Source organism: Alligator mississippiensis, chromosome 11 (assembly GCF_030867095.1).
Source record: "Alligator mississippiensis isolate rAllMis1 chromosome 11, rAllMis1, whole genome shotgun sequence".
NCBI lineage: Eukaryota > Metazoa > Chordata > Crocodylia > Alligatoridae > Alligator > Alligator mississippiensis.
Window position 1 is genome coordinate 10,779,552 of NC_081834.1, and position 19,723 is coordinate 10,799,274.

At 42.5% G+C, this 19,723-nt stretch overlaps 1 protein-coding gene across 2 annotated transcripts in view; it reads right to left on the reverse strand.

Moving 5' to 3' along the window:
* MCTP2 (multiple C2 and transmembrane domain containing 2) overlaps positions 1–19,723 on the reverse strand; it is a 179,250-nt gene that overhangs the window by 14,478 nt on the left and 145,049 nt on the right. For both annotated transcript variants that reach the window (XM_014606094.3, XM_006268225.4), the window contains 2 exons: positions 16,275–16,397; positions 12,530–12,571 (listed from right to left, as the gene is read on the reverse strand). In XM_014606094.3, coding sequence (XP_014461580.1) covers positions 12,530–12,571; positions 16,275–16,397 — 165 coding nt within the window. The remainder of the gene's footprint in view (positions 1–12,529; positions 12,572–16,274; positions 16,398–19,723) is intronic.

A 19,723-nucleotide genomic window follows, 5' to 3' on the forward strand; every position in this document is an offset into this window, starting at 1 on the left:
CTGGTATTTCAAATGAACATAAACAAAAGGATCGCTTTAAATGACAATAGCACATAAAAAGTAGGTTTTCAGCAGCTTGTGTTATAACTTGGTTAGGGTCAACATTAAATGACAAGTCATGATTGTATGTAGCAATCTGAACACCACAAATGCTTAAGTTTCCTTTCAGAGGCAAAGCTCTGCTGTTTCATATATTACTTACCTGTGGGACACTGGTCAACAGTTCTTGGACAGCCATTCAGTAATTACCTAGTTTTGTCCAGCTTCAGGCTAACTGAGAGTGAAAGCAAGAGCATTTAAAAAAAGTGATCTTCTTGGGGCAAGCCTACTCTTGCTATCCAGAGCTGGAAGGAAGATCATCTGGCAGCTCTCGCAGCATCCTGCTGGCTTCATTTACACATCTCAGATTGAGTTTAGAAATGCGGTGCTAGCACAGTTTAACACACATGCAAAGATACTTCTGATGCGGCTACCAAGTTGCTTAAGAAAAAAACAAACCGCCACAACAAAAATACTGATTCATGCTGAAGGAAGCGATAGCAATCAAATGTGTTTTCTTACCCAGCCTGTAACATAAAAACCACTCTATCTAGTGGCATTTTCATGTTTCAATACAAAACATGTCCAGGAAAGAAAGGAGAGAGAAAGAGAAAGAGAAGTCTACTGAAATGATTTAAAAAGTGTTGCTCCTGAAATCAGAGTCTGATTACTGAGTAATCGGTGTTAGCTTCTGTTCTTATGAAGCATTCACACAATACAATGATTTTGCAGAATCATTTGAAAATCCTAGGATTTCCTATACTTTGCTTCACTTAAATTTGGTTTACTTTATATTTTGTGACACTTTACACAGGTTATCTATACTAGTATCCTGACATCCAGACATGCATGCAATACGACTAGGGCAGACAAGGTTCTTTGGGTAAATCTGATATCTTTTATTGGACCAACTCGAATAGCTGGAAGAAATTCTTCTTTGCAAGCTTTTGGGCACAATATTTTTTACAATACGACTAAGGCACTCGTTAAGCAACATAAGGAGAGTAAAGACCCACTCCTTCAAAACATTTATGATCTCTTATGAGATTCTGAGCACCATGTATTCCTACTAAAGTCAGCATCTCACAGCATCCTGGGCTGCAGAAGAGATGCAAGACAGAAAATGTTAATGGCAGGGAGACAGTGTCATTGCTCTTCACTGATCATAAAGATATAAAACCAGAAAGTAAAAAACTTTATTGGAGCATCGTTGTATATTGCAACACTTGAATCTAATGTAAAATTAATTCCACAAATTATTTTACTTCCCCATGCTTTCCCATGCACACAAAGCCAAAGAGTCCACATAATTACTAGTACTTGCTGGGGGGTGGGGGGTGTTTATACCTTTTTATCAGGACTGTCTGTGGCCTGGTTTGTCTCAAGTCAATATGGAATAGGTCCACTAAAAAGTAAAATGTCTGGACACCCATGGTTTAAAATCTCAGCTCATATGGCCTTGGTTTAAATTACAAAAATAAAATACCCTGCCTGCTTCCAGAAAATCATTAATTCAAAAAAGAAAAAAACAGAGCAGTGAAATCTTCATTTCTTCAAGGCCTTTTTTCCCCGCTCCTCTAACTATTTCTTGGCTGATTACAACACTGTGGGTGGACTAAAACTAGCCCTTAGCCTCTGGGAAAGCATTAAAACCATCAAAATGAATTTACAACTGAGAATTAATTATATAATCAGTATGTTACTTTAAATCTTCTCCATGTATCCTGATTTAAGAAAATCGTCATTTCTGTATTAATTGCCTGAACTAAAACACAAAGAGGCCTTACAAAAAGTTAACCATGCCAAGAAAAAAAGTTCAGTAAATTCAGAAATTAAATCTTGTGTGTCCAATGAATGCACATCAGCTTGAACTTGGAAAGTGGGATGCGAAATCTATGCCCATGTAAGGAAAGGTACTTTTAGGTTTTACTCTTCATTAACTAGATAGCAATTAACAATTGACCCAGACAGATTTGCTTCTAGAGTTATTGCATGTCTTTCAGATTCCCCTCACTAAAATTTGGCGTTGTGGTCAGGAAGGTAGGGATAGTAACAAAAGTAACTTGGATGCAAATACAAAACTGACACCCATCAAATAGTTCTGAAGCTGATGTATGAAGGGATAAAAACATCTCTGCCCCAATAAACAGAAATCCAGGACTGGCCAGCCAGATATGACTATTAGAGCTGGACTTCCCACCTGATATCTTAGGAATTAGAGAAGCCTCGATTCTGTGGCCAGAATGGATTGTTTGGTTTGACCTTCTTTATAAAACAGGCCACAGAATTTCATCCAGTTACTCATATATTGAGTCCAATCAATTGTATGACTAAAAGCACACGTAGCAAAAAACATCTAGTCTTGACTGGAAGGCATCAAGAAATGGAGGATCTACTCCTCTTGATAACTCATTCCAATGTTTAACCAACCGTGTTGTTTAAAAAGAAAACATTTTTATCCGTTAGCTTTCTTCCTATGGAAATGTCCAAAACAATGTATGTGTGTGTCAATACATTCCACTGAAAGTCCAAGGACAATTTCTAATGCTATCTTCTAAGTGCACTTCTGATTTGAATGGTAACGATTGTATTCACTGCACACAAATAAAAAATTAATCTTGCAATCACTTACCAATTTTGAAATGGCTTTATACTGCTTGTATTTCATATTAGTTACATGAAGAGTTATATAAAACACTTGCACAAAAAAGAAATCTTGCCTGGAACTTTCATACATCTTTGTTGGTCAACAGATTTCGGCCGTGCCTGCGGAAACTCAACATACGTTAACCTAAGGGACAACGGGGGATAGGTAAGGAAGCCAATGTGGAGAAAAATATATGGGGACTAGGCAGAAAAGGAAAATATTGTGTGTTTTGGGGCAGGATGAGGAAGGGAGAGGGGCAGTGCAGAGGGAGACGAGCTAACAATTGTGAACAAAAAAAGGGGGAAATATTCAGAAAAAAGCTGCTGTCCCTGGGTCAACCAGACTTGCATTGCAGCAGATAACCCAATATGACTTTGTCCTGAAAAGTACACCAGGGGTAATATTTTGTTGGGATTTGTCCAATTTACCAGGTACAATTTCTCCAGTGTATTTTGCATAAGGAGGATTGACTTAAACACATCCACACTCAAGCATGCATGGCATCTTGCTCCATTATTCTTTAGGGTTTTAAAGCATGCTGTGGACACTGAAAAGAAATGCAGACTTTACTGAGGTCTGATTTTCCTTGTTAACTTGCACAGTGCTGTAGGCAGGGTAGTCCCATCCCATCTTGCTCTGGTGGATCCTCTGCCAAAGAAAGGCTTCCAAAGGCCAACATATTCACAGATGTGTATCTTTGAAATCAAGAGGATTTTATCAGGTGTAAACAGAAGAGAACTGCCCTGTATTGATGCTGACTTTGGATGGGGCAGTTGGCCAAGAGTTACATTATTAAAAACAGAAGGAAGATATTGTGGGAGGGAGAGGTGGTCCCAGAGAGAGACAGGCAGTCTCTGGCTAAAAGGGATGAATTGCCTCGGATAAATTCCCGGCAGGGCTTTGAAAAAAAAAAAACTCAGCACAGCAAGCTTGAGCTGGACTTTATACACAATGGGAATGCATCAGAGAAGGGCAAAAAAATCAGACCAAAATAATCCCTGTGCTGCTAAGCCATTCTGCTGCCCTATTCCGTGCTAATGGGAAAGGAATAAAGGTACACAACTCATACATGCCAGAATTTGGCCCCCAAATGATAGGTACCTGCTTGCTACAGGATTTCTGTTTGGTATGTTTCTGCTTATTAACATAATGTTGTCAGTATGCTTGTCTGCTTGGTTAGCCAGTATAGCTGAATAGATTTAAAACAATGCCTGTAGAGGAAAGCATTGCTACTAATGGTCAAGTTCTCTTCTCAGTGGGTGTATCTACACGTGCACATTTACTGAGCAGAAACTGAAATTACGACACAATATGGGTGCTCATCTACACGTGCATTCCCATACTGTGCAGTTAATGTGGCGATTTATGCCAACTTGAGCATAAATTTGATACCTGCATTATGCAGGTATCGAACGTATGCCTAATTAGATACTGCACAATAATGCATGTGTAGACATGCTACTGCACAGTAACACAGGGGGCCTCCCTGATGGGTCTGCCTGACACTAGGGGGCTGGCCCGAGCTCAGGCCCAGGTCTCCTGGCTGGCCACCTGTCCTGGCTTCAACTTGGGACTGAAGTTGCCACGCGGGTATTCGGTGCACTGGAGTAGGTATACCGCATTCTGGTATTGTGGTCCAATAAAAGATATCACCCATCACAAAAGATACCACAACATCACTTCCAGACTTTAAACTGACATAAACAGGTGCACTACTGGGCTTAAGAGGACAGGATTTCAATCCCACGCAAGTAATTTTCACAATATCATTCATACAGGCTATACCATGTGGCTCACTGTGAAGAATGTAAAACAAGCCACTTTCATACCATTTTAAAATGCAAGCTCACAAAGGAATAACTACATGAAATATAAGACTTTTATCTTCTTGCTCACAATGGATGCCTTTCCTCTCTGCAGAAGACAAGCACAAGGGCCATGGACTTCTTATGCCTACCATAAACGTAACCAATAGCTTTATTTACACAGAGTCAAGGTTTTGTAGCTTTTGTGCTGGCCTTCTTAAAAATCAATGTGTGACAGAAGTGTCTTCAATTGCTTTATTAATGCAGTTTGATAGAAAACAGGTTAGACCTTTGCCATAACAACAGCAAAAAGATATCCTTGCAATCCCGATCACTCTGAAATCAGATGACGAAGGAATTAAATCAAACCACCGGTTAGCATTTGAAAGGTTCCATTTTACCACGAACCAAATGTATAACTACAGGCATTCATGCACCTGGATAGCTGTGCTTTCCATATACCTGGCAATAAATGTACTTATTTATTTGGGCCTCATTTTCTAGATTTGTGAAGAGATATATTCTGCAGTTTTTCATGTTTGCTTAGACAAGAAAAAAGCAACTCCCGTTATATCAGTAACAATCTTAAAGAAATACATCTTCAAGTGAAGAGTGCATGTACACAGCAAATGCTGAAGAAAGAATATTTGAATGGGCATAAAAAGCTCTCTTTAGTCTTTGATATAAAGAAAGAAAAGGAAGTGGGGGGGTGGACTTCCTTTAAGTAAAACGTGTTTTCGCTAGGTGATACCCACCAGCTAAATCATGGTGCCAGAGGTGCCGATTTCTCCTAAGAACAAGCACATGGTGATTAGACAAACTATCAGATCATCAACTATAATCTATGTAATGGTTCTTAGTGGGTCTGGAAGGGGGTAAAAGGTAGGTCTATTAATTCAACTGCCCAATTTAGAAGGAATGCGTAAAGTTTGAAGAACACTTTGAATTCCTGTGAAGCAATAGTTCTCAGTGCCTGATGAGGTTATGGGCAGGTGATTTATTCACCCTGAAATAGAAAAGGGCAGGACTTCACTGTAGACCAGCTGTTCCACAGTAGCTGCTTGTGTGCATGCTCTTAGAGCAATGATTAAACTATACAGGCTTAAGCCTTATCCGCCGAGGGGTAAACCACCACCCATTACCACCGGGTTAGAACATGGTGATTTGCTGTACATCATCTGCTTACATAGCAGTTGCCGATCTGCTTCCTTCTTGTACTTCAGATGCTGCTCCAAAGATGTAATCCTGATTTAGCCTAGCAATTCACCTTTGGTACAGAGAAACTCATGGTGACACAGACCTCCTTTAGCGTGACCGAAATGGAAGGCGATCCCTGTACAAGTCCCTAAGAGCACTTCATTGACTTCCTTCAACTCCTTCCTTAAACACTTGCCCCTGCTGCAAATCTCACAGATATTTTTCCAAAGGCTAGACCAGGGGTGCTCAACCCCTAGTTTGTGGGGTTTCCCATGGGTCTAAAAATGTGGCGGCAAGGGAGTGGTGGCAGTATTAACTGCCTCTCCTCTGTTGCCAAATTTCTGAATCAATGGGGGAGCCTGTTAGGCTGGACTGAATAGTGTGGCACTGTGTGCTAGATTGGGTGTGCAAGGCTGGGGTGGTGCAAGCACTGGCTGAGATGGTGCAGGACCCAATCCTGTGCACCAACCCTGGATGGATCCACTCCATGAACCAGCCCCATGCCACCCATCTGGTCCACAATTTGAGCACCATTGGGTTAGATAGCTGGCTATGACTTCCTAAACAATATTATCTTCTTTTCAGCTGTATACACATCTTGACTTGCACCTTATACTTAAGCAGCAACTCTTTAGGGCAAGGACTGTGTGTATAGGCTACGTGTATATACAGTTGTTAACTGAATGAAGCTAAAGAGGAATAAAGGCAAAGTACCATCTCTCTCTGAAATGCTGGTATGAAGAAGGTTCTCAGAAGGAAATGGGTGAAAGCAGAACAACCTTTGCATTTACGGTTTGTCAAAATGGTTGCTTGGGTCCTAGGAAACTATGGGCTTGGAGCAGCAGGTAAGGGTGCCTCAAGGAAAATCTGGAACTGGGTGAGTTCTACATCCTGGCAAAACCCTTGCTTAAACCCAGCTGTGCCCCTCTCCAGCACTATGCATAGCTCAGACTCAGAGATTTCTATGCTGTTTATGGCAGGGCTGGTCAATTGGCAGTCTGCGGGCTGCATGCAAGAAATTAAATTGGGGCCTCTGGTCTCCTACCCAGCTGCTGCTCCTCCCAATACTCCTGGTGCAACAGCTGGAGGAGGCTCCCACTCCCTCCTCTGCAACATAGCATGGCATAGCTGGGGGAGCAGAGGGCAAATCTGGGGCCATGCATGTGTGGTGCAATGGTGGGGGGTAGAGCGGGACATTGGTACATGATGCAGCTGTGAGATGAAGGTGCTGGTGCAGCAGGGGTGGGGGTTGTGCGCGTGGCGTGTGGCCCAGGAGGCCCATGGTTTGCCTTGGTGCGGCCCAAAGGCAGGCAGGCAGTCCCTGCTGATGCAGCCTGCGGGACATTTGGCCCTCACCCGGTTAGAAGTTGGAAAGGCCTGGTTTGCGGCAAAAATTACTTCAATTAAAATCCTGTAATCAAGCATTTCTGTAAACAGCTTCACTGAGAAAGAATTGCAGATGAGTCTCAAAGCCAATGCTCCAGAAGGGAGAATTCAAGAGACCGCAATGCTATTTCAAGACATGCTCTTATGATCCACTCTGCCTATCAACCAGCCATGAGATGGTGCTACTTGTTAGCAGTAGAGCACTCGTTGTAGCTTATTGTATTTCTCTTCAGTGATATTAATGGGAGATGCTGAAAAATTATATTGTGATTGTTGCACTGAAGGGAAAAGAAGCCCTAATGCAATTATTTATACCTTCAGGAATGAAAACAATGAGATGATATTGTCTTGAATGACCTATCCTAAGTATGGGGATATAGCAACTTGCACAATAGACTCTTGGTTCATGTTTCAATTACTGACCTTTACTGTGGAGAAAATTAATGCAATTTTCATCGTAATCCACCCGTACAAATAAGATCCATACGGAAGGTTTCCACATGCTAAATCTAACACAAATGGAAAATGTCAGCTGTTTGCTACTGGAGGAATTTGACTTTTATTTGTTCGGCTACAGCCTTTTTGAACTGTGCTCATAAAACTTGGTCTATTTTTGGTACCAACTAGTGCAACAGAGAATTTCTTATATCAGGAAAAAATGACTTTTCCCCCCCTTTGGGGATTTTTTTTTTTCCCAAGCACCAGCTACTTGATATTTCTTGGAAGCTGAGAAATAACTTGGCTTGCAGTCATAACTTCATTTGATCTGAACCTATTATTGTAGATCTCACTAGCTAAGCAGGGCTGGGCTGGCTCACAATTTGGACAGGAGACCTCCAAGGCAACAGGAGGTGGTCCTGATTCGGGGAAAGGGCACTTTTCCCTCCAACTCCCTCTTGAATTGATTTCCAGGCCTGGCAATAGCAACAAATTTGCTTTGTCTCTTTTGGAGAAAAAGCAAAACTGTGATCCGGGCAAGCTGAAGTCATGAACAATTCCAAGTCTCTTTTTAAAGAGCGTATGCTATTGCATTTATCCACAAGGGATCTGCCTACCCGTCCAGTGCTACAGCAATTATCTACACGGGGGGAGAGAAACAGAGATGGGGGTGGATAAGACAATGACCAGACAAGTTGCATACATTTCGACTTGCATGTAGCTCGTCTATACCTTTGTACTGGGGAGTGAAAGATGCCTCGGTGAGGTCATTTTAAAACAATCCCTACCCCAGACAGCCTGACAGACCCCAGAGCTGACATGATGCAGTCCGAACTCCCCTTCCCAAATGGCAAGGATCCGAAAAGGCATTCATCCACGGAGCAGATTGTGCCAAAGGGACGCAATGCTCTTATCTTGCGCAGTACTCTATGCTGGTATTTGTGGGGGAAAGGGCGAGCTGGCAATTAAGCCCTGTCATTTTCAAGACAGATAGTTTAGGTGGAGGGGAGTTAATCTGCTCTTCTGTTTTTGAACTCTGCGTCTGTGCGTTTCTAATTTGTAAACAGTTCATCTCTCCGAGGGCGTGTTACAATTCCCAGAAGCATGGTCTGTTATGTCTAACATGCAACAGAATCCAGAAAAGCTCTGTGTGCGAGTATTTTGATACAACACGATGATAGGAAACAGAAACATTGACCTTGTGTTCCCAGTCCCAGCTAGCAGATTTCAATGTTAGGAGTTCCTGTACTAGGGGGAAAAAAAAGTCCATCCAACTTTTTTTTTTTTTTTTTTTAAGTGCATTTTTTCTGTTGAAATGTAGACATCACATTGAGATAATGGCATCAGACTATAATTAATTTGCAAAAGTGCTCTCATCCCCATCCCTTCCCACCACTGCCACACTTGCACTTAAAAAATGAACCTCTCCTCCACTCACACATGTAGCTCCCATATCATATAATGGGGAGCTTACACTATTATAAGGGGGCATAATGGGGAGATTTTACTATTATAAGGGCGCATATACCCCACAAACTGAGAAGTGAATACCTGCAGAGATGGTCCATTTTATGGTTACTGTGAGACTAAGGTATAGAAAGTTATACTGCAGGGCATTTTGTATTGCAATGGCAAGAGTTTATACAGAGGCTGAAGGGCCTCTGTTGACTAGTATGCTCCTATGAACCTGGCGCTGAATGGTTCATTTTTCAATAAAGGACTGTGGTGCATGGTCCACAGGGAATTCAGGACAATATGCTGATTCATCACACCTTTAAAATAAAAAGGAGTGGAGGGGAGAATCTGTGCAATGAACCCTGCATCTCACAGTAGCAAAAATAATTAGGTTAATCACCTTGTTTAATTGCAAGAATCAATGGAAAGTAGGGCTGAAAGGAACCTCATGAGGCCATTTAGTCCAGGACCCTGCTTAAGGCAGGATCACCCTTGACTCCAAGCCAAATGTCAGTCTTGAAAATTTCCAGGCATGGCGATTCCATAAGTGCTCTATGTAGCTTGTTTCCATGCTTGACCACCCTCGTAATCCAAGCCTCATCTCCAACAGAGAATAATCGGTCTTTATCCTCTCCATAATCACCCTTCAGGTAGCTAAGATTGAATCAAATCGCCTCTCAGTCTTCTCTTCTCTAGACTAAACAACCCTAGTTCTTTCAGCCTGTCTTTGTAAATCAAGCTTCCCAGTTCTCTAATCATTTTGGTCTCTCTGCTGGACTCTTTCCAATCTTCCCACATTCTTCTTGAAGTGCGGGGCCCAAAACTGGACACAAGACTCCAGGTGAGGCCTCACCTGTGCTGAATACAGCAGAAAAATCACTTCCCTGGATTTGCGACACTTCTGTTAATGCAACCCAGTATGCTGCATTGGTTTTCTGTTGTTGTCTGTTTGCTTTTTTAAAAGCAAGAATACACTTTTGGCTCCTATTTAGCTTATGATCCACTATAATCTCCAGATCCTTTCCTGCAGCCTTGTCAGTCATTCCCCAGTCTGTATTTGTGCATAGAGTTACTCCATCCCACTTGCATGACTTTGTACTTGTCGCTGTTGAATTTTATTCTGGCTGATTGTGGACCATTTTTCTGGTCTATGCAGGTCATTCTGGACCCTAGTCCTACCCTCCCAGAGCTTCTGCAACTCTACTTAATTTAGTTCAATCCACAAATTTGCTAAGTGTGCACTCAATCACATTGTCCAAATCATTAATGAAGATGTTTAACAATACCAGACCCAGGACAGACACCTGGGAAACCCCACTTGATACCTCCTCCCAACTAGACATGGAGCAATTAATAACTATTCATTGAACACAATGATCCAACCTGTTATGTATCCACCATACAGTACTTTAGTCTAGTAGTCTGTACTTCCTTAGCTCGTTCATGAGGATGTTGTGGGAGACAGTGTCAAAAGCTGTGCTTAAATCAAAGTCTATCATATCCAATGCTCTCCCTGCATCCACAGAGTCTGTCATTTTATTACTGAAGGAAATCAGGTTGGTCAGGCATGAGTTGCTCTTGGATCTTAAGAAGTTTGATCATTTTCTGCTTTTTTGATTTTGTTTGAAAGAACGTTATCACCGAGAAAACGCATGCAAGTTTATTTTAGTGCTAATACTGACACTAGAAATGTTCAGGAGCTAGCAGAGAACTGTGGATTTAGGATCCTTGCATCAGGGAGCAGACACAACTCTGTACCACTAAGCTGACCAACCACACCGTGCTAATAATCAACGTTAAATGAAATTATTTAGAGCAATGCTTGTTGCTTACAGCCTGTGAGAAATCCATAGCCTAAATAGTACCGATAAGTAGTACCAACTATTCATTACATAAGTTTAAATAATAAGCAAAATACCTTACTTGTAAATAGGTGAAACTTTCAAAAGGTTGTGTGTGCATGTGTGCACGCACACGTGCACACACGAGTGTGTGTGTGCGTGCGTGCATGCGTGTGCGTGCACGCGCGCACATGTGTGTGCGGGGGTTTTTTGTTGTTGCTTGCTTAGCAGTAACCTTGATGCATACAGATAAAATTAATGTGTGTACTAACTGTGGAACCGATACGCATTTGAACGATTAACAGTTTTACCTGAGCATCCTCTTAATATGTGGAATATTTAAGAAGTCGCATTATCTGTTATACAATTCAAAAAAAGTTTCCAGGAACCTTGTGAATATTTACTTCCTAATGTCAAACTTTCCTTTCCAGGCTGTAACTTGTAAAAATAATTCTGTACCTTTTAGCCCTGAAGTATATAGACCATCAGATTCTCCTTTGCTTAGTTGTGTTTTCTCTAAACTGTATACATTAAGTCCCCTTAATCTTTTTTCATGTGCCATGCCCTCTAATCCTTTTTATCATTTGTCAGCCTAGTTTGATAAACTGAAAAAAAAAAAAAATTCCAATGCATCTTTCATAGTGATGTATAAGGATGAGAAAGTATGTTCAGTGAAAAGAAGGACCTCTCTCCAACCCCAAATCTTTGCATGTTCAGCAGCTGAACTAAATTTAAAAAAAATGTGGAGGCTCTGAAATGTTAAGATAATTCTCATCAGCCCTCAGCAGTTCTGAGCTCCAATTTGGACCAAAAGATGGGAATGCCAAATCCCATAGGAAATGTTTTTCTTGTCAACTTTCCCTCTGAGATTGGAGCTGGAATTGTTGAGAAATCTTGCAGTCGGGAAAAAGAAAGTCCATTTGCATGAATTGTCACCATTTTGAGAACCCTAGAGGAGCTAAGTGCAACGAGTGCCTATATGCTCCAAACAGGCATCTGCACTTTGGAGTACTTATCTAAACCAAACTTGAAATATTTTCAGGTGTGCTAATGATTAAACTATTAATTTCCCTAGACTATGAAGAGGAGAAAACCAGCTAAAGTGAAGGTAAGAATGCATTGTATTCATTCTCCTGGTTCTGTCTCATCCTAGCTCATATATCCACTAGAGATGTGAAAGGTTAAATGTTTAAATGAGAAATACCATTTATGCATTACTGGTTAATGTTTAGTGCAGGGCACAGTCCGGTGGCGAGGGGAAGCGGCACAGTGCCCCAGGACCAGGAAGGCAGCAGGATGGGCAGGAGGATGGAGAGAAGAGGAGGAGAGCGACGAGGAGGAACTAATACCCATAGCTAATCTGCTCCCTCCCTCCCAGTGCACCAGTGGCTGTAGCGGGCTGGGAAAGCCACGTACCCACTGCTGCCACCCACAGCTTCACATGGACTGTGTTGTCCAGCAGGGCTTGCTGCCACCTCCTTCCCTCCCTATCAAGGGCCTTGCGGAGCAGGTCCCTGTGTTGCTCCAGGCAGGTAGCTGCAGCCCCTCCCTGGCAGCAGGGTAGAACAGGGCAAGGCAGGCACTGAGCCAGAGATTTACACCCCCCAGCCAGGACTAGGTACATGTTATCGATTAACCATTTCACCGATATAATTAGAGAAGGTCAAACAGATCATTTTTAAATGGTATATACATCCTTAGTATCCACATCAGACAATTACCTTGTCATCCTCATCTTCATCCTCATCCAGGCCCATGATCTCCTGAAAAGCATACATCCATATTAAAAGCAGAACGTATGTTCCTCGGTACACAACCAAGCACTCACAACATTTATGGAACTGTTAATAGTGTTTCCTTTTGTATATTTTCCCTGTTACAAGCTGTGTCATTCTTGAATTGGGCTTGTCAGTCAGCCACAAATGGATTATGTATACACCACGATCCAGAGGATCAACAGTTGCCTACTCAGTTTCCCCTGCAATTTATCTGCAAACCCTCCTTTAAAAAAAAAAAAAATCCAATCACGTCCACCTTTCAGATATATTATTTTGTGTTCCAAGGACTTAAAAAAAAATCATAAACAATAGTGTGCAATCGCCCATACAAATTTTAAGTCTAAATACAGCCATTAGTGACTGTGTCCAGTAGTTTGAAGGCAATAGGCTTTTAAATTCATTGCCAAGTTTTACTGTCTGTAAACAGCTTTGTTCTTAGTATGACAAATGAACCAGTTGGTATGTCAAGGCTGAAGCTTCTATACTCAGTTTGTTCTATCCTCACTGCTACAATGACTGCTCTCTCTCCCTTTAGGGCCATTACTGAAACATTAGACAGTAGAAAATACATTAGTATGAACATAATCAATCTCAAGAATCGCATACAGATTTCTATACAGCATTATTCCTTCAATTTGACATCTATTCTGACAGGTAGGAAAGAAAACAAAAGACTTGGCTCGGACTTGAAATTAGGGACACTTGGCTTTCCATTCAGGAAATTTACCAGCTGAGTTACAGCTTTAACAAGTTACTCGAGATCTTTTTTTGTTTAAGAAGATTTTAACCACTGCACTAAAAGAGAGCTGAAATGTGAGGGTATAGAGAATCACATATAAAAGGTTACTCTTTTCAGGAAGAAATCTAAACTGCAGGGCTCAAATACCTGAGTTTTACATCAAGAACAGCTAGCAACTTTGTTCCAATAACAAGTGAACAGCAATACTTTATTTTTTAGTTTTTGCATCTGAAGCTCTCATAGCAACTTACAAATATGGATGAACTTAGTCTCACAGCCGAGCGAGGCCTGGATTTTTGGGATGTACACTAGGCCTGGATTTCCAAATAATGTTGCATGTTTTTGTATTTGAACAATATTGTCTGTTTACATGTGCACATGAGGATGCAGAAGCTAATCCACAACATGTACAACTAAGGTCCAAATAAGTACGGGAAAAAATTGACTGTGCACAAAGCACTGGTGTGTTGAGAGGGAAAGCTTTACTAGCCACCTATCTCACCCAGGGAGGATGCAACTCGAAGCAGCACTTTATCACGTGTTTTGAACTGCAGGAATTTAGTCCTGCAAAATAAAACAGCTGCTTCAATTAAGTGAATAGTCCTTATGACCCCAATCCTGCCAAGTGCTTCAGCACACACGTGAAGCTTTGTTCATGCGTGCATCCTATGGAGCTCAATGGCACTGTTATAGGCCCAGATGGTGTGAACTGCTCCCAGGCTACGTGTGCAAAGGAAGTAACCGACTTGATTATCCGGCGTGTTGAACGCAAGTGATTCTGTTCTTTTCCACCCTGCCTGTACATTGCACTTTGCAGCATGTCACAAGCACAGCAAAGGCAAACCGTGCAATCCCACGGATTCCAGCGGGATGTCGTCTGCTAGGATAGCCAACCAACTCATCAGAGAATGAGAGATGGGACAGTGACAAATGTTAACACTGCATTTACCTGCCTTCATCTGGTTAGTCAGACACTCAACATTATTTTATACATTACCTTTTGTATTTAATAAACTATTTGCCCTGGATTCTCCCCAGTGGGGAATTCCCGTTCTCATGATAGAATACAGACTCTGGGAACACAGACAACAGCCTTCCAAGGTACTTTGAACTTTGCCGAGATTGGAGATTAGCAGCCCTCTTCCCATCTGTCTTTGTGTCCAATCTGTGTACAATGGCCTGGTATCAAAAATCTAATTTCCACCACTTTGCAACCATATTTTCACCTGGGAATGACTCAATTTTTAACTGGGTGAGTTGTGTCTAGTGCAGGTTTAACATGATTATTGTATGGGTTAGGCCTGGGATGCCTTTCCTTTGAGAACTCCATAGGATTGTCTTATGTAAAGTTGTGCTTTCTATTCAAAATCCAAGAAGGGAAATTTCTCTGTATTTCATTAAAGCAATTATCATAGGTTTAAAAACAGAATCTTCTAGGCTTGAATGTACTCTCTTTATACCCACCTTGAAAGACACACAGATGCATTTTATTGTGCACTGCAGTATCATGTTTAATGTAAAAAAATAAAGTCTCTGACATGACACTTCATAACAACAATTGTAGTATGTGGCAATTTACTTTTGAAGAGAAAAGGAACTTTTGTACAAGAATCAGCTATAAAACAGAAAGCTAAATGGTTTATATTTTGGATGATATCTCACAGGACCGATTTTTTTTTTTTAAACCAACCTCCGTTTTGGGATTCTGCACATCTTCTTCAGCCCTTTGAGTTCTGAATCATAGTTTCATAGTAGGTAGGGTCAGAAGGGACCTGAGCAGGTCATCAAGTCCAACCCCCTGTCATAGCAGGAAAAAGTACTGGGGTCAAACGACCCCAGCGAGGTGTTCGTCTAACCTCGTCTTAAAGACCCCCAGGGTAGGAGCCAGCACCACTTCTCTTGGAAGTTGGTTCCAGATCCTAGCCGCCCTAACTGTGAAGTAGCGCCTCCTGATGTCTAGTCTGAATCTAGCCTCTGCCAGCTTGTGACCATTATTTCTAGTCACTCCTGGTAGTGCTTGGGGGAACAGGGACTCTCCCAATGCCTGCTGGTCCCCCCTGACTAGTTTGTAACAGGCCACTAGATCCCCCCTCAGCCTTCTCTTGTGGAGGCTGAACAGGTTCAGGTCCCTTAGCCTCTCCTCGTAGGGCCTGCCCTGCTGCCCCCTGACCATGAGGGTGGCCTCCTCTGGACCCTCTCCATGCTGTCCACCTCCCTCCTGAAGCGCGACACCCAGAACTGGATGCAGTACTCCAACTGCGGCCTGACCAGTGCTGCACAAAGGGGGAGGATCGCCTCCTTGGACCAGTTTGAGATGCATCTGTGGATGCACGACAAGGTGCGGTTGGCCTTCCTGACCGCGTCCCCACATTGTCGGCCCATGTTCATTTTGGCATCAATAATGACTCCAAGATCCTTTACTTCCTCTGCACTGACAAGAAGGGAGTTCCCCAGCCTGTAGGTATGCTGCTGGTTCTTCCTCCCCAGGTGTAACACCCTGCACTTGTCAGTGTTGAAACCCATCCTGTTCTCATCCACCTACCCCTCTAACCTGTCTAGGTCCAATTGCAGCCTATTCCTCCCTTCTAGCGTTCCCACTTCCCCCCACATCTTAGTGTCATCATTACCAAGTCAAAAACTGTGAGGATGGGCATGGGATCCAAATTTTGTCTCTTTGAATGAACCGAGGATTCATTCTTTATTTAAAACTACCTGAAAATCTACTCTAGCTCAAGAACAGTAATTCCACTTCCTCCCACCCGCACCCCACACACAAAATGGTTTATCAAATGCAATGAATCATGGAACTTCAGTGACTATTATTTTTCACCCGAAATAACCTGCAAATAGAATAATGTTTAGAATTATCTTAAAGTCATTAATATATAAGACTTTTTGATCAAGGGCAAATTCCAGCTAGACCCAAAACATTAGTGTTACTTCACTTGCCTGGGCATCTTGGGTGTTGTTGACCTTCCCCGTTCTGATCAGAGAGAAGTTGTAGACAAAGAGCAGCAACAAAGCCAGAGGCACCATGTACAGCTCCATGTGCCAAACAGTGACCACAAAAATCTATGAGAATAAAAGGAATGAAAAGGAATAAAAGGGTGTTATAGACAGAGACAGATGCACACACACACATACACACACACAATAAATCCTTTCAGTCATAATTCTTACGTATATTCATCCTTGAATCTCTGTTAACCTCATATTTTCATTTTAATAAAGAAAGGCTGCTCAGATACTTTCTTCTTTTTCTATTTTGCCTGATTCATTAAGCTGCCGTATGTTAGCTTCTCCTGCTCCCTCCCAATACAAAGCCACAAGCATAATGTTAGTTTATGAGCATTATTCCCTCCTTACTGAGACTCTCCCAAGCCTCAACATGCGTTGTCCTTATTCCTAACACACAACAGACATACTTGCTACTTTTATAGAAGTAAATCCAGTCTGTTCCCTCAAGGTCTCATAGACAACAGCTTCCATGGAACAAAACAGGAATCTTTCCTTTGGTCCCCATGAGAGCTCCCTTACAGCCCCATCTACTGCTGTGTATCCTCCCCCTTGGGGAATAGCTGAGGATTCTTTAAATGTTACATCTATCCCACCACTACTTCCTTAAGCCCACGGCCATATTTCTTCCCATGGGGAAGGCACAGCAATTTCCATAGGGCAGATCTCTGCATCACTCCTTCTCTCCCACATACACCTTCCTAGGATGCTGTTCAAAAAAAACCCTACCTCTCACCCCTGACCCTCCAGCCACTAGTTTCCACCTGGACAGGGATACCTGACCTAGGCTAGCAATGCCAAGAGTGGAAGTTATAGTTCATATTGTAGCAGGGCACTACGGTGTGCCTGCTCCTTTGAGGGCAGAAGCAGCCTAGCCAAAGAGCCCTGCAAGCTAGACAGAGCTCCACAGCTGCAGGTTGCCTGGGAAGCAGGCTAATGAAGGAATTAGCTGGCACCTGCTCATGGTCAGCTGATCAGAAGGAGGCAGGGTCCTGGGCACATATAAGGCCTAAGGCTGAGGCTGGCAGGAGCTACTTCTCTGGCAGGTGAGAGAGGAAGGAGCTCCTGCATGAGAGCTACCCAGAGACCTTTGGTTGCCTGATCTGCCTGCAAAACTAACAGGGTCCAGGAGCTCATAAGGCACCCAGGGCTAGGAGACATACAATACTAGGGGAGAAGTTTGCCTTCTAAAAGGGGCAGAGTGTGGCCTCCATCATTATTGTTAGCTTAAAGCCCAGGGGCTTAGGTTTATGATGTCATTTGCACCGGTGGTTTTGGGATGAGGCTATAAGAGGAGGTGGATGCTTCATTAGTGCCCAGAAAGGGGCACACGGTTGTGTAGAGTCCCAGCACCAGGAGGCACAGCTACAGCGGCCGGAGAGCCCAGAGCCAGGAGGGCACAGCAGACAAGGGCCAAGCCCCAGTGACAAGAGGAGATTGATTAAAGCGACTGCCTCAAAGCCAGCCCTAACACACTTGGTTTGAGCTACAAAGCCTAGCTACATAACAGGGGTGGAGGCCAATTAGTTTGAGACCCCCAAAAAAGGGAACAATATTCATATACCATACGCAAGGCATGGGGTGTGGTAAGGGAAGGTTTGGAGTCATGCATCTAGCCCATAAGGCTTAAGATGTCCTGTGAGGCACCAACTTGGAGTAGGACTCAGCAAGGGGTCCAAGAACCCTCAAGATTTAGTGGGGTTCAAACAGCACCATGGCCACACAGAAACTAATGGGCAGCCTCCCTGCTTACAATTTTTACCAACAAGACGTGGCAGGTGAGATTAGAAAGCACCCGCAAAGCAGAGCTGGCACAGTCACGGAGCCCTCAGGGCATCATGGCCATCCCTAGGACCCCGTTTTGTGACAGATATCAAACTGATTTGCAAAGAAGCGGTCCAAAGAAGGATGTAGCTTTCAAAATGGAGATTTACAAAGAATACATTGTGTTTTTCAACAAAACTGCACTCAATCAAGCAGCTTTTTGAGTGGTGATTCCTTCACATATACAGGCAGTAGTAAAATTTTGTTTGGTAACAGTACCTGAACAAATTCCAAACTTGGAGCTAATGGTTAACACTAAATAAAGTTTACAAGTTAGGTCCACAACTACCATAAAAATCATGTTGTGATTACATTCCCTTTTCTACCTACACAAGTGTTTGCAGAAGGATAGACTAATGCTATTAACAGCTTTGAGCTATTTCAAACAACTACCCCTTAAGACAACGCACATACACAAAATTGCTTTTTACTTGCACCCAGAAACAAGCCTCTGGACCAGCCAAAATCTAAAATACAGTAAAACAATGAAGGTGCAAAAGAATCAATGAATTAGATCCTCCTTCCAAAAACAGTGAGGAAGGGAGAAACTCTAGGTGCAACAATAGATAAATGTCCATGTCCTTTACCTTTTTACCTCATAGACTTTGCTAACAGAGGTATCAACTTTACTTTTTTGCCACTGGCTTTGGGATAGGGATAAAGACAGCATTGACTCTGGGGGGAGATTTCTAGCCCCATTGTACTCAAAAGGAGTTTTGGCACAGATTTCAACAAGGCCAAGATTTCCACCCCCCCCCCCCCCCCCCCCATAGAATAGTCAAAACTGAATGCTGAAAACAAAATACCTTTTTTGTCCGCATTAGACAAGCTGCCAGTCATCGTTCACCTGGGGCAAAACTACGACCACTGACTAAGGGGGAAGAGACTCCATATTCTATTATAACCCATTTCAAGCCAAGCAATCCCACAGCAACAGTAGTATTTTTTCAACTATACCAGAATTTGTGTTAGCTGTTGCTATGGCAGGAATTAGGCTCTCATCTTATTATCAGCATTCATAGCCCAGTAAAATAGCATCTAAGATATACATGACACTACAGATCCATATCACTGATTGGCAATGTAGGAAATTAGAACAGGACTGGGTTGAGTTCTAGATCAAAATAATAATAATAATAATAACAACACTATTGACTCCACTTACGTATGACAGTGTATCAACAGAAGTACAGGCAATTGGCCAGAGCAAGGATAATGCTTAGCTACCATCACAGGAAATTTTGATGCAGTAAAAAATGATTGCGGAGTCCAGCTATTCTAGGGTGGGAAGTGCTGTCCAACAGAATTCCCCAACAAGAACAGATTCTTCTGAACCCCCTTTGAGTGTTGTGCTTCTGACTGTTTAACATACCTGAGATACAGAGAGGTGATTTCAGCTCTGCTGTGAATCCAGATACCATCATGAACAAGTATGGCCTCTGATACATATCTAGCCCACATTTTGTTTTTTGGGGGTGTTATGCAAGACTAACTCTTAACAATTCAAGTGAACAATGTAGACTTCAGTCTACTGAAGGTTGTATATACAAGATCCATCT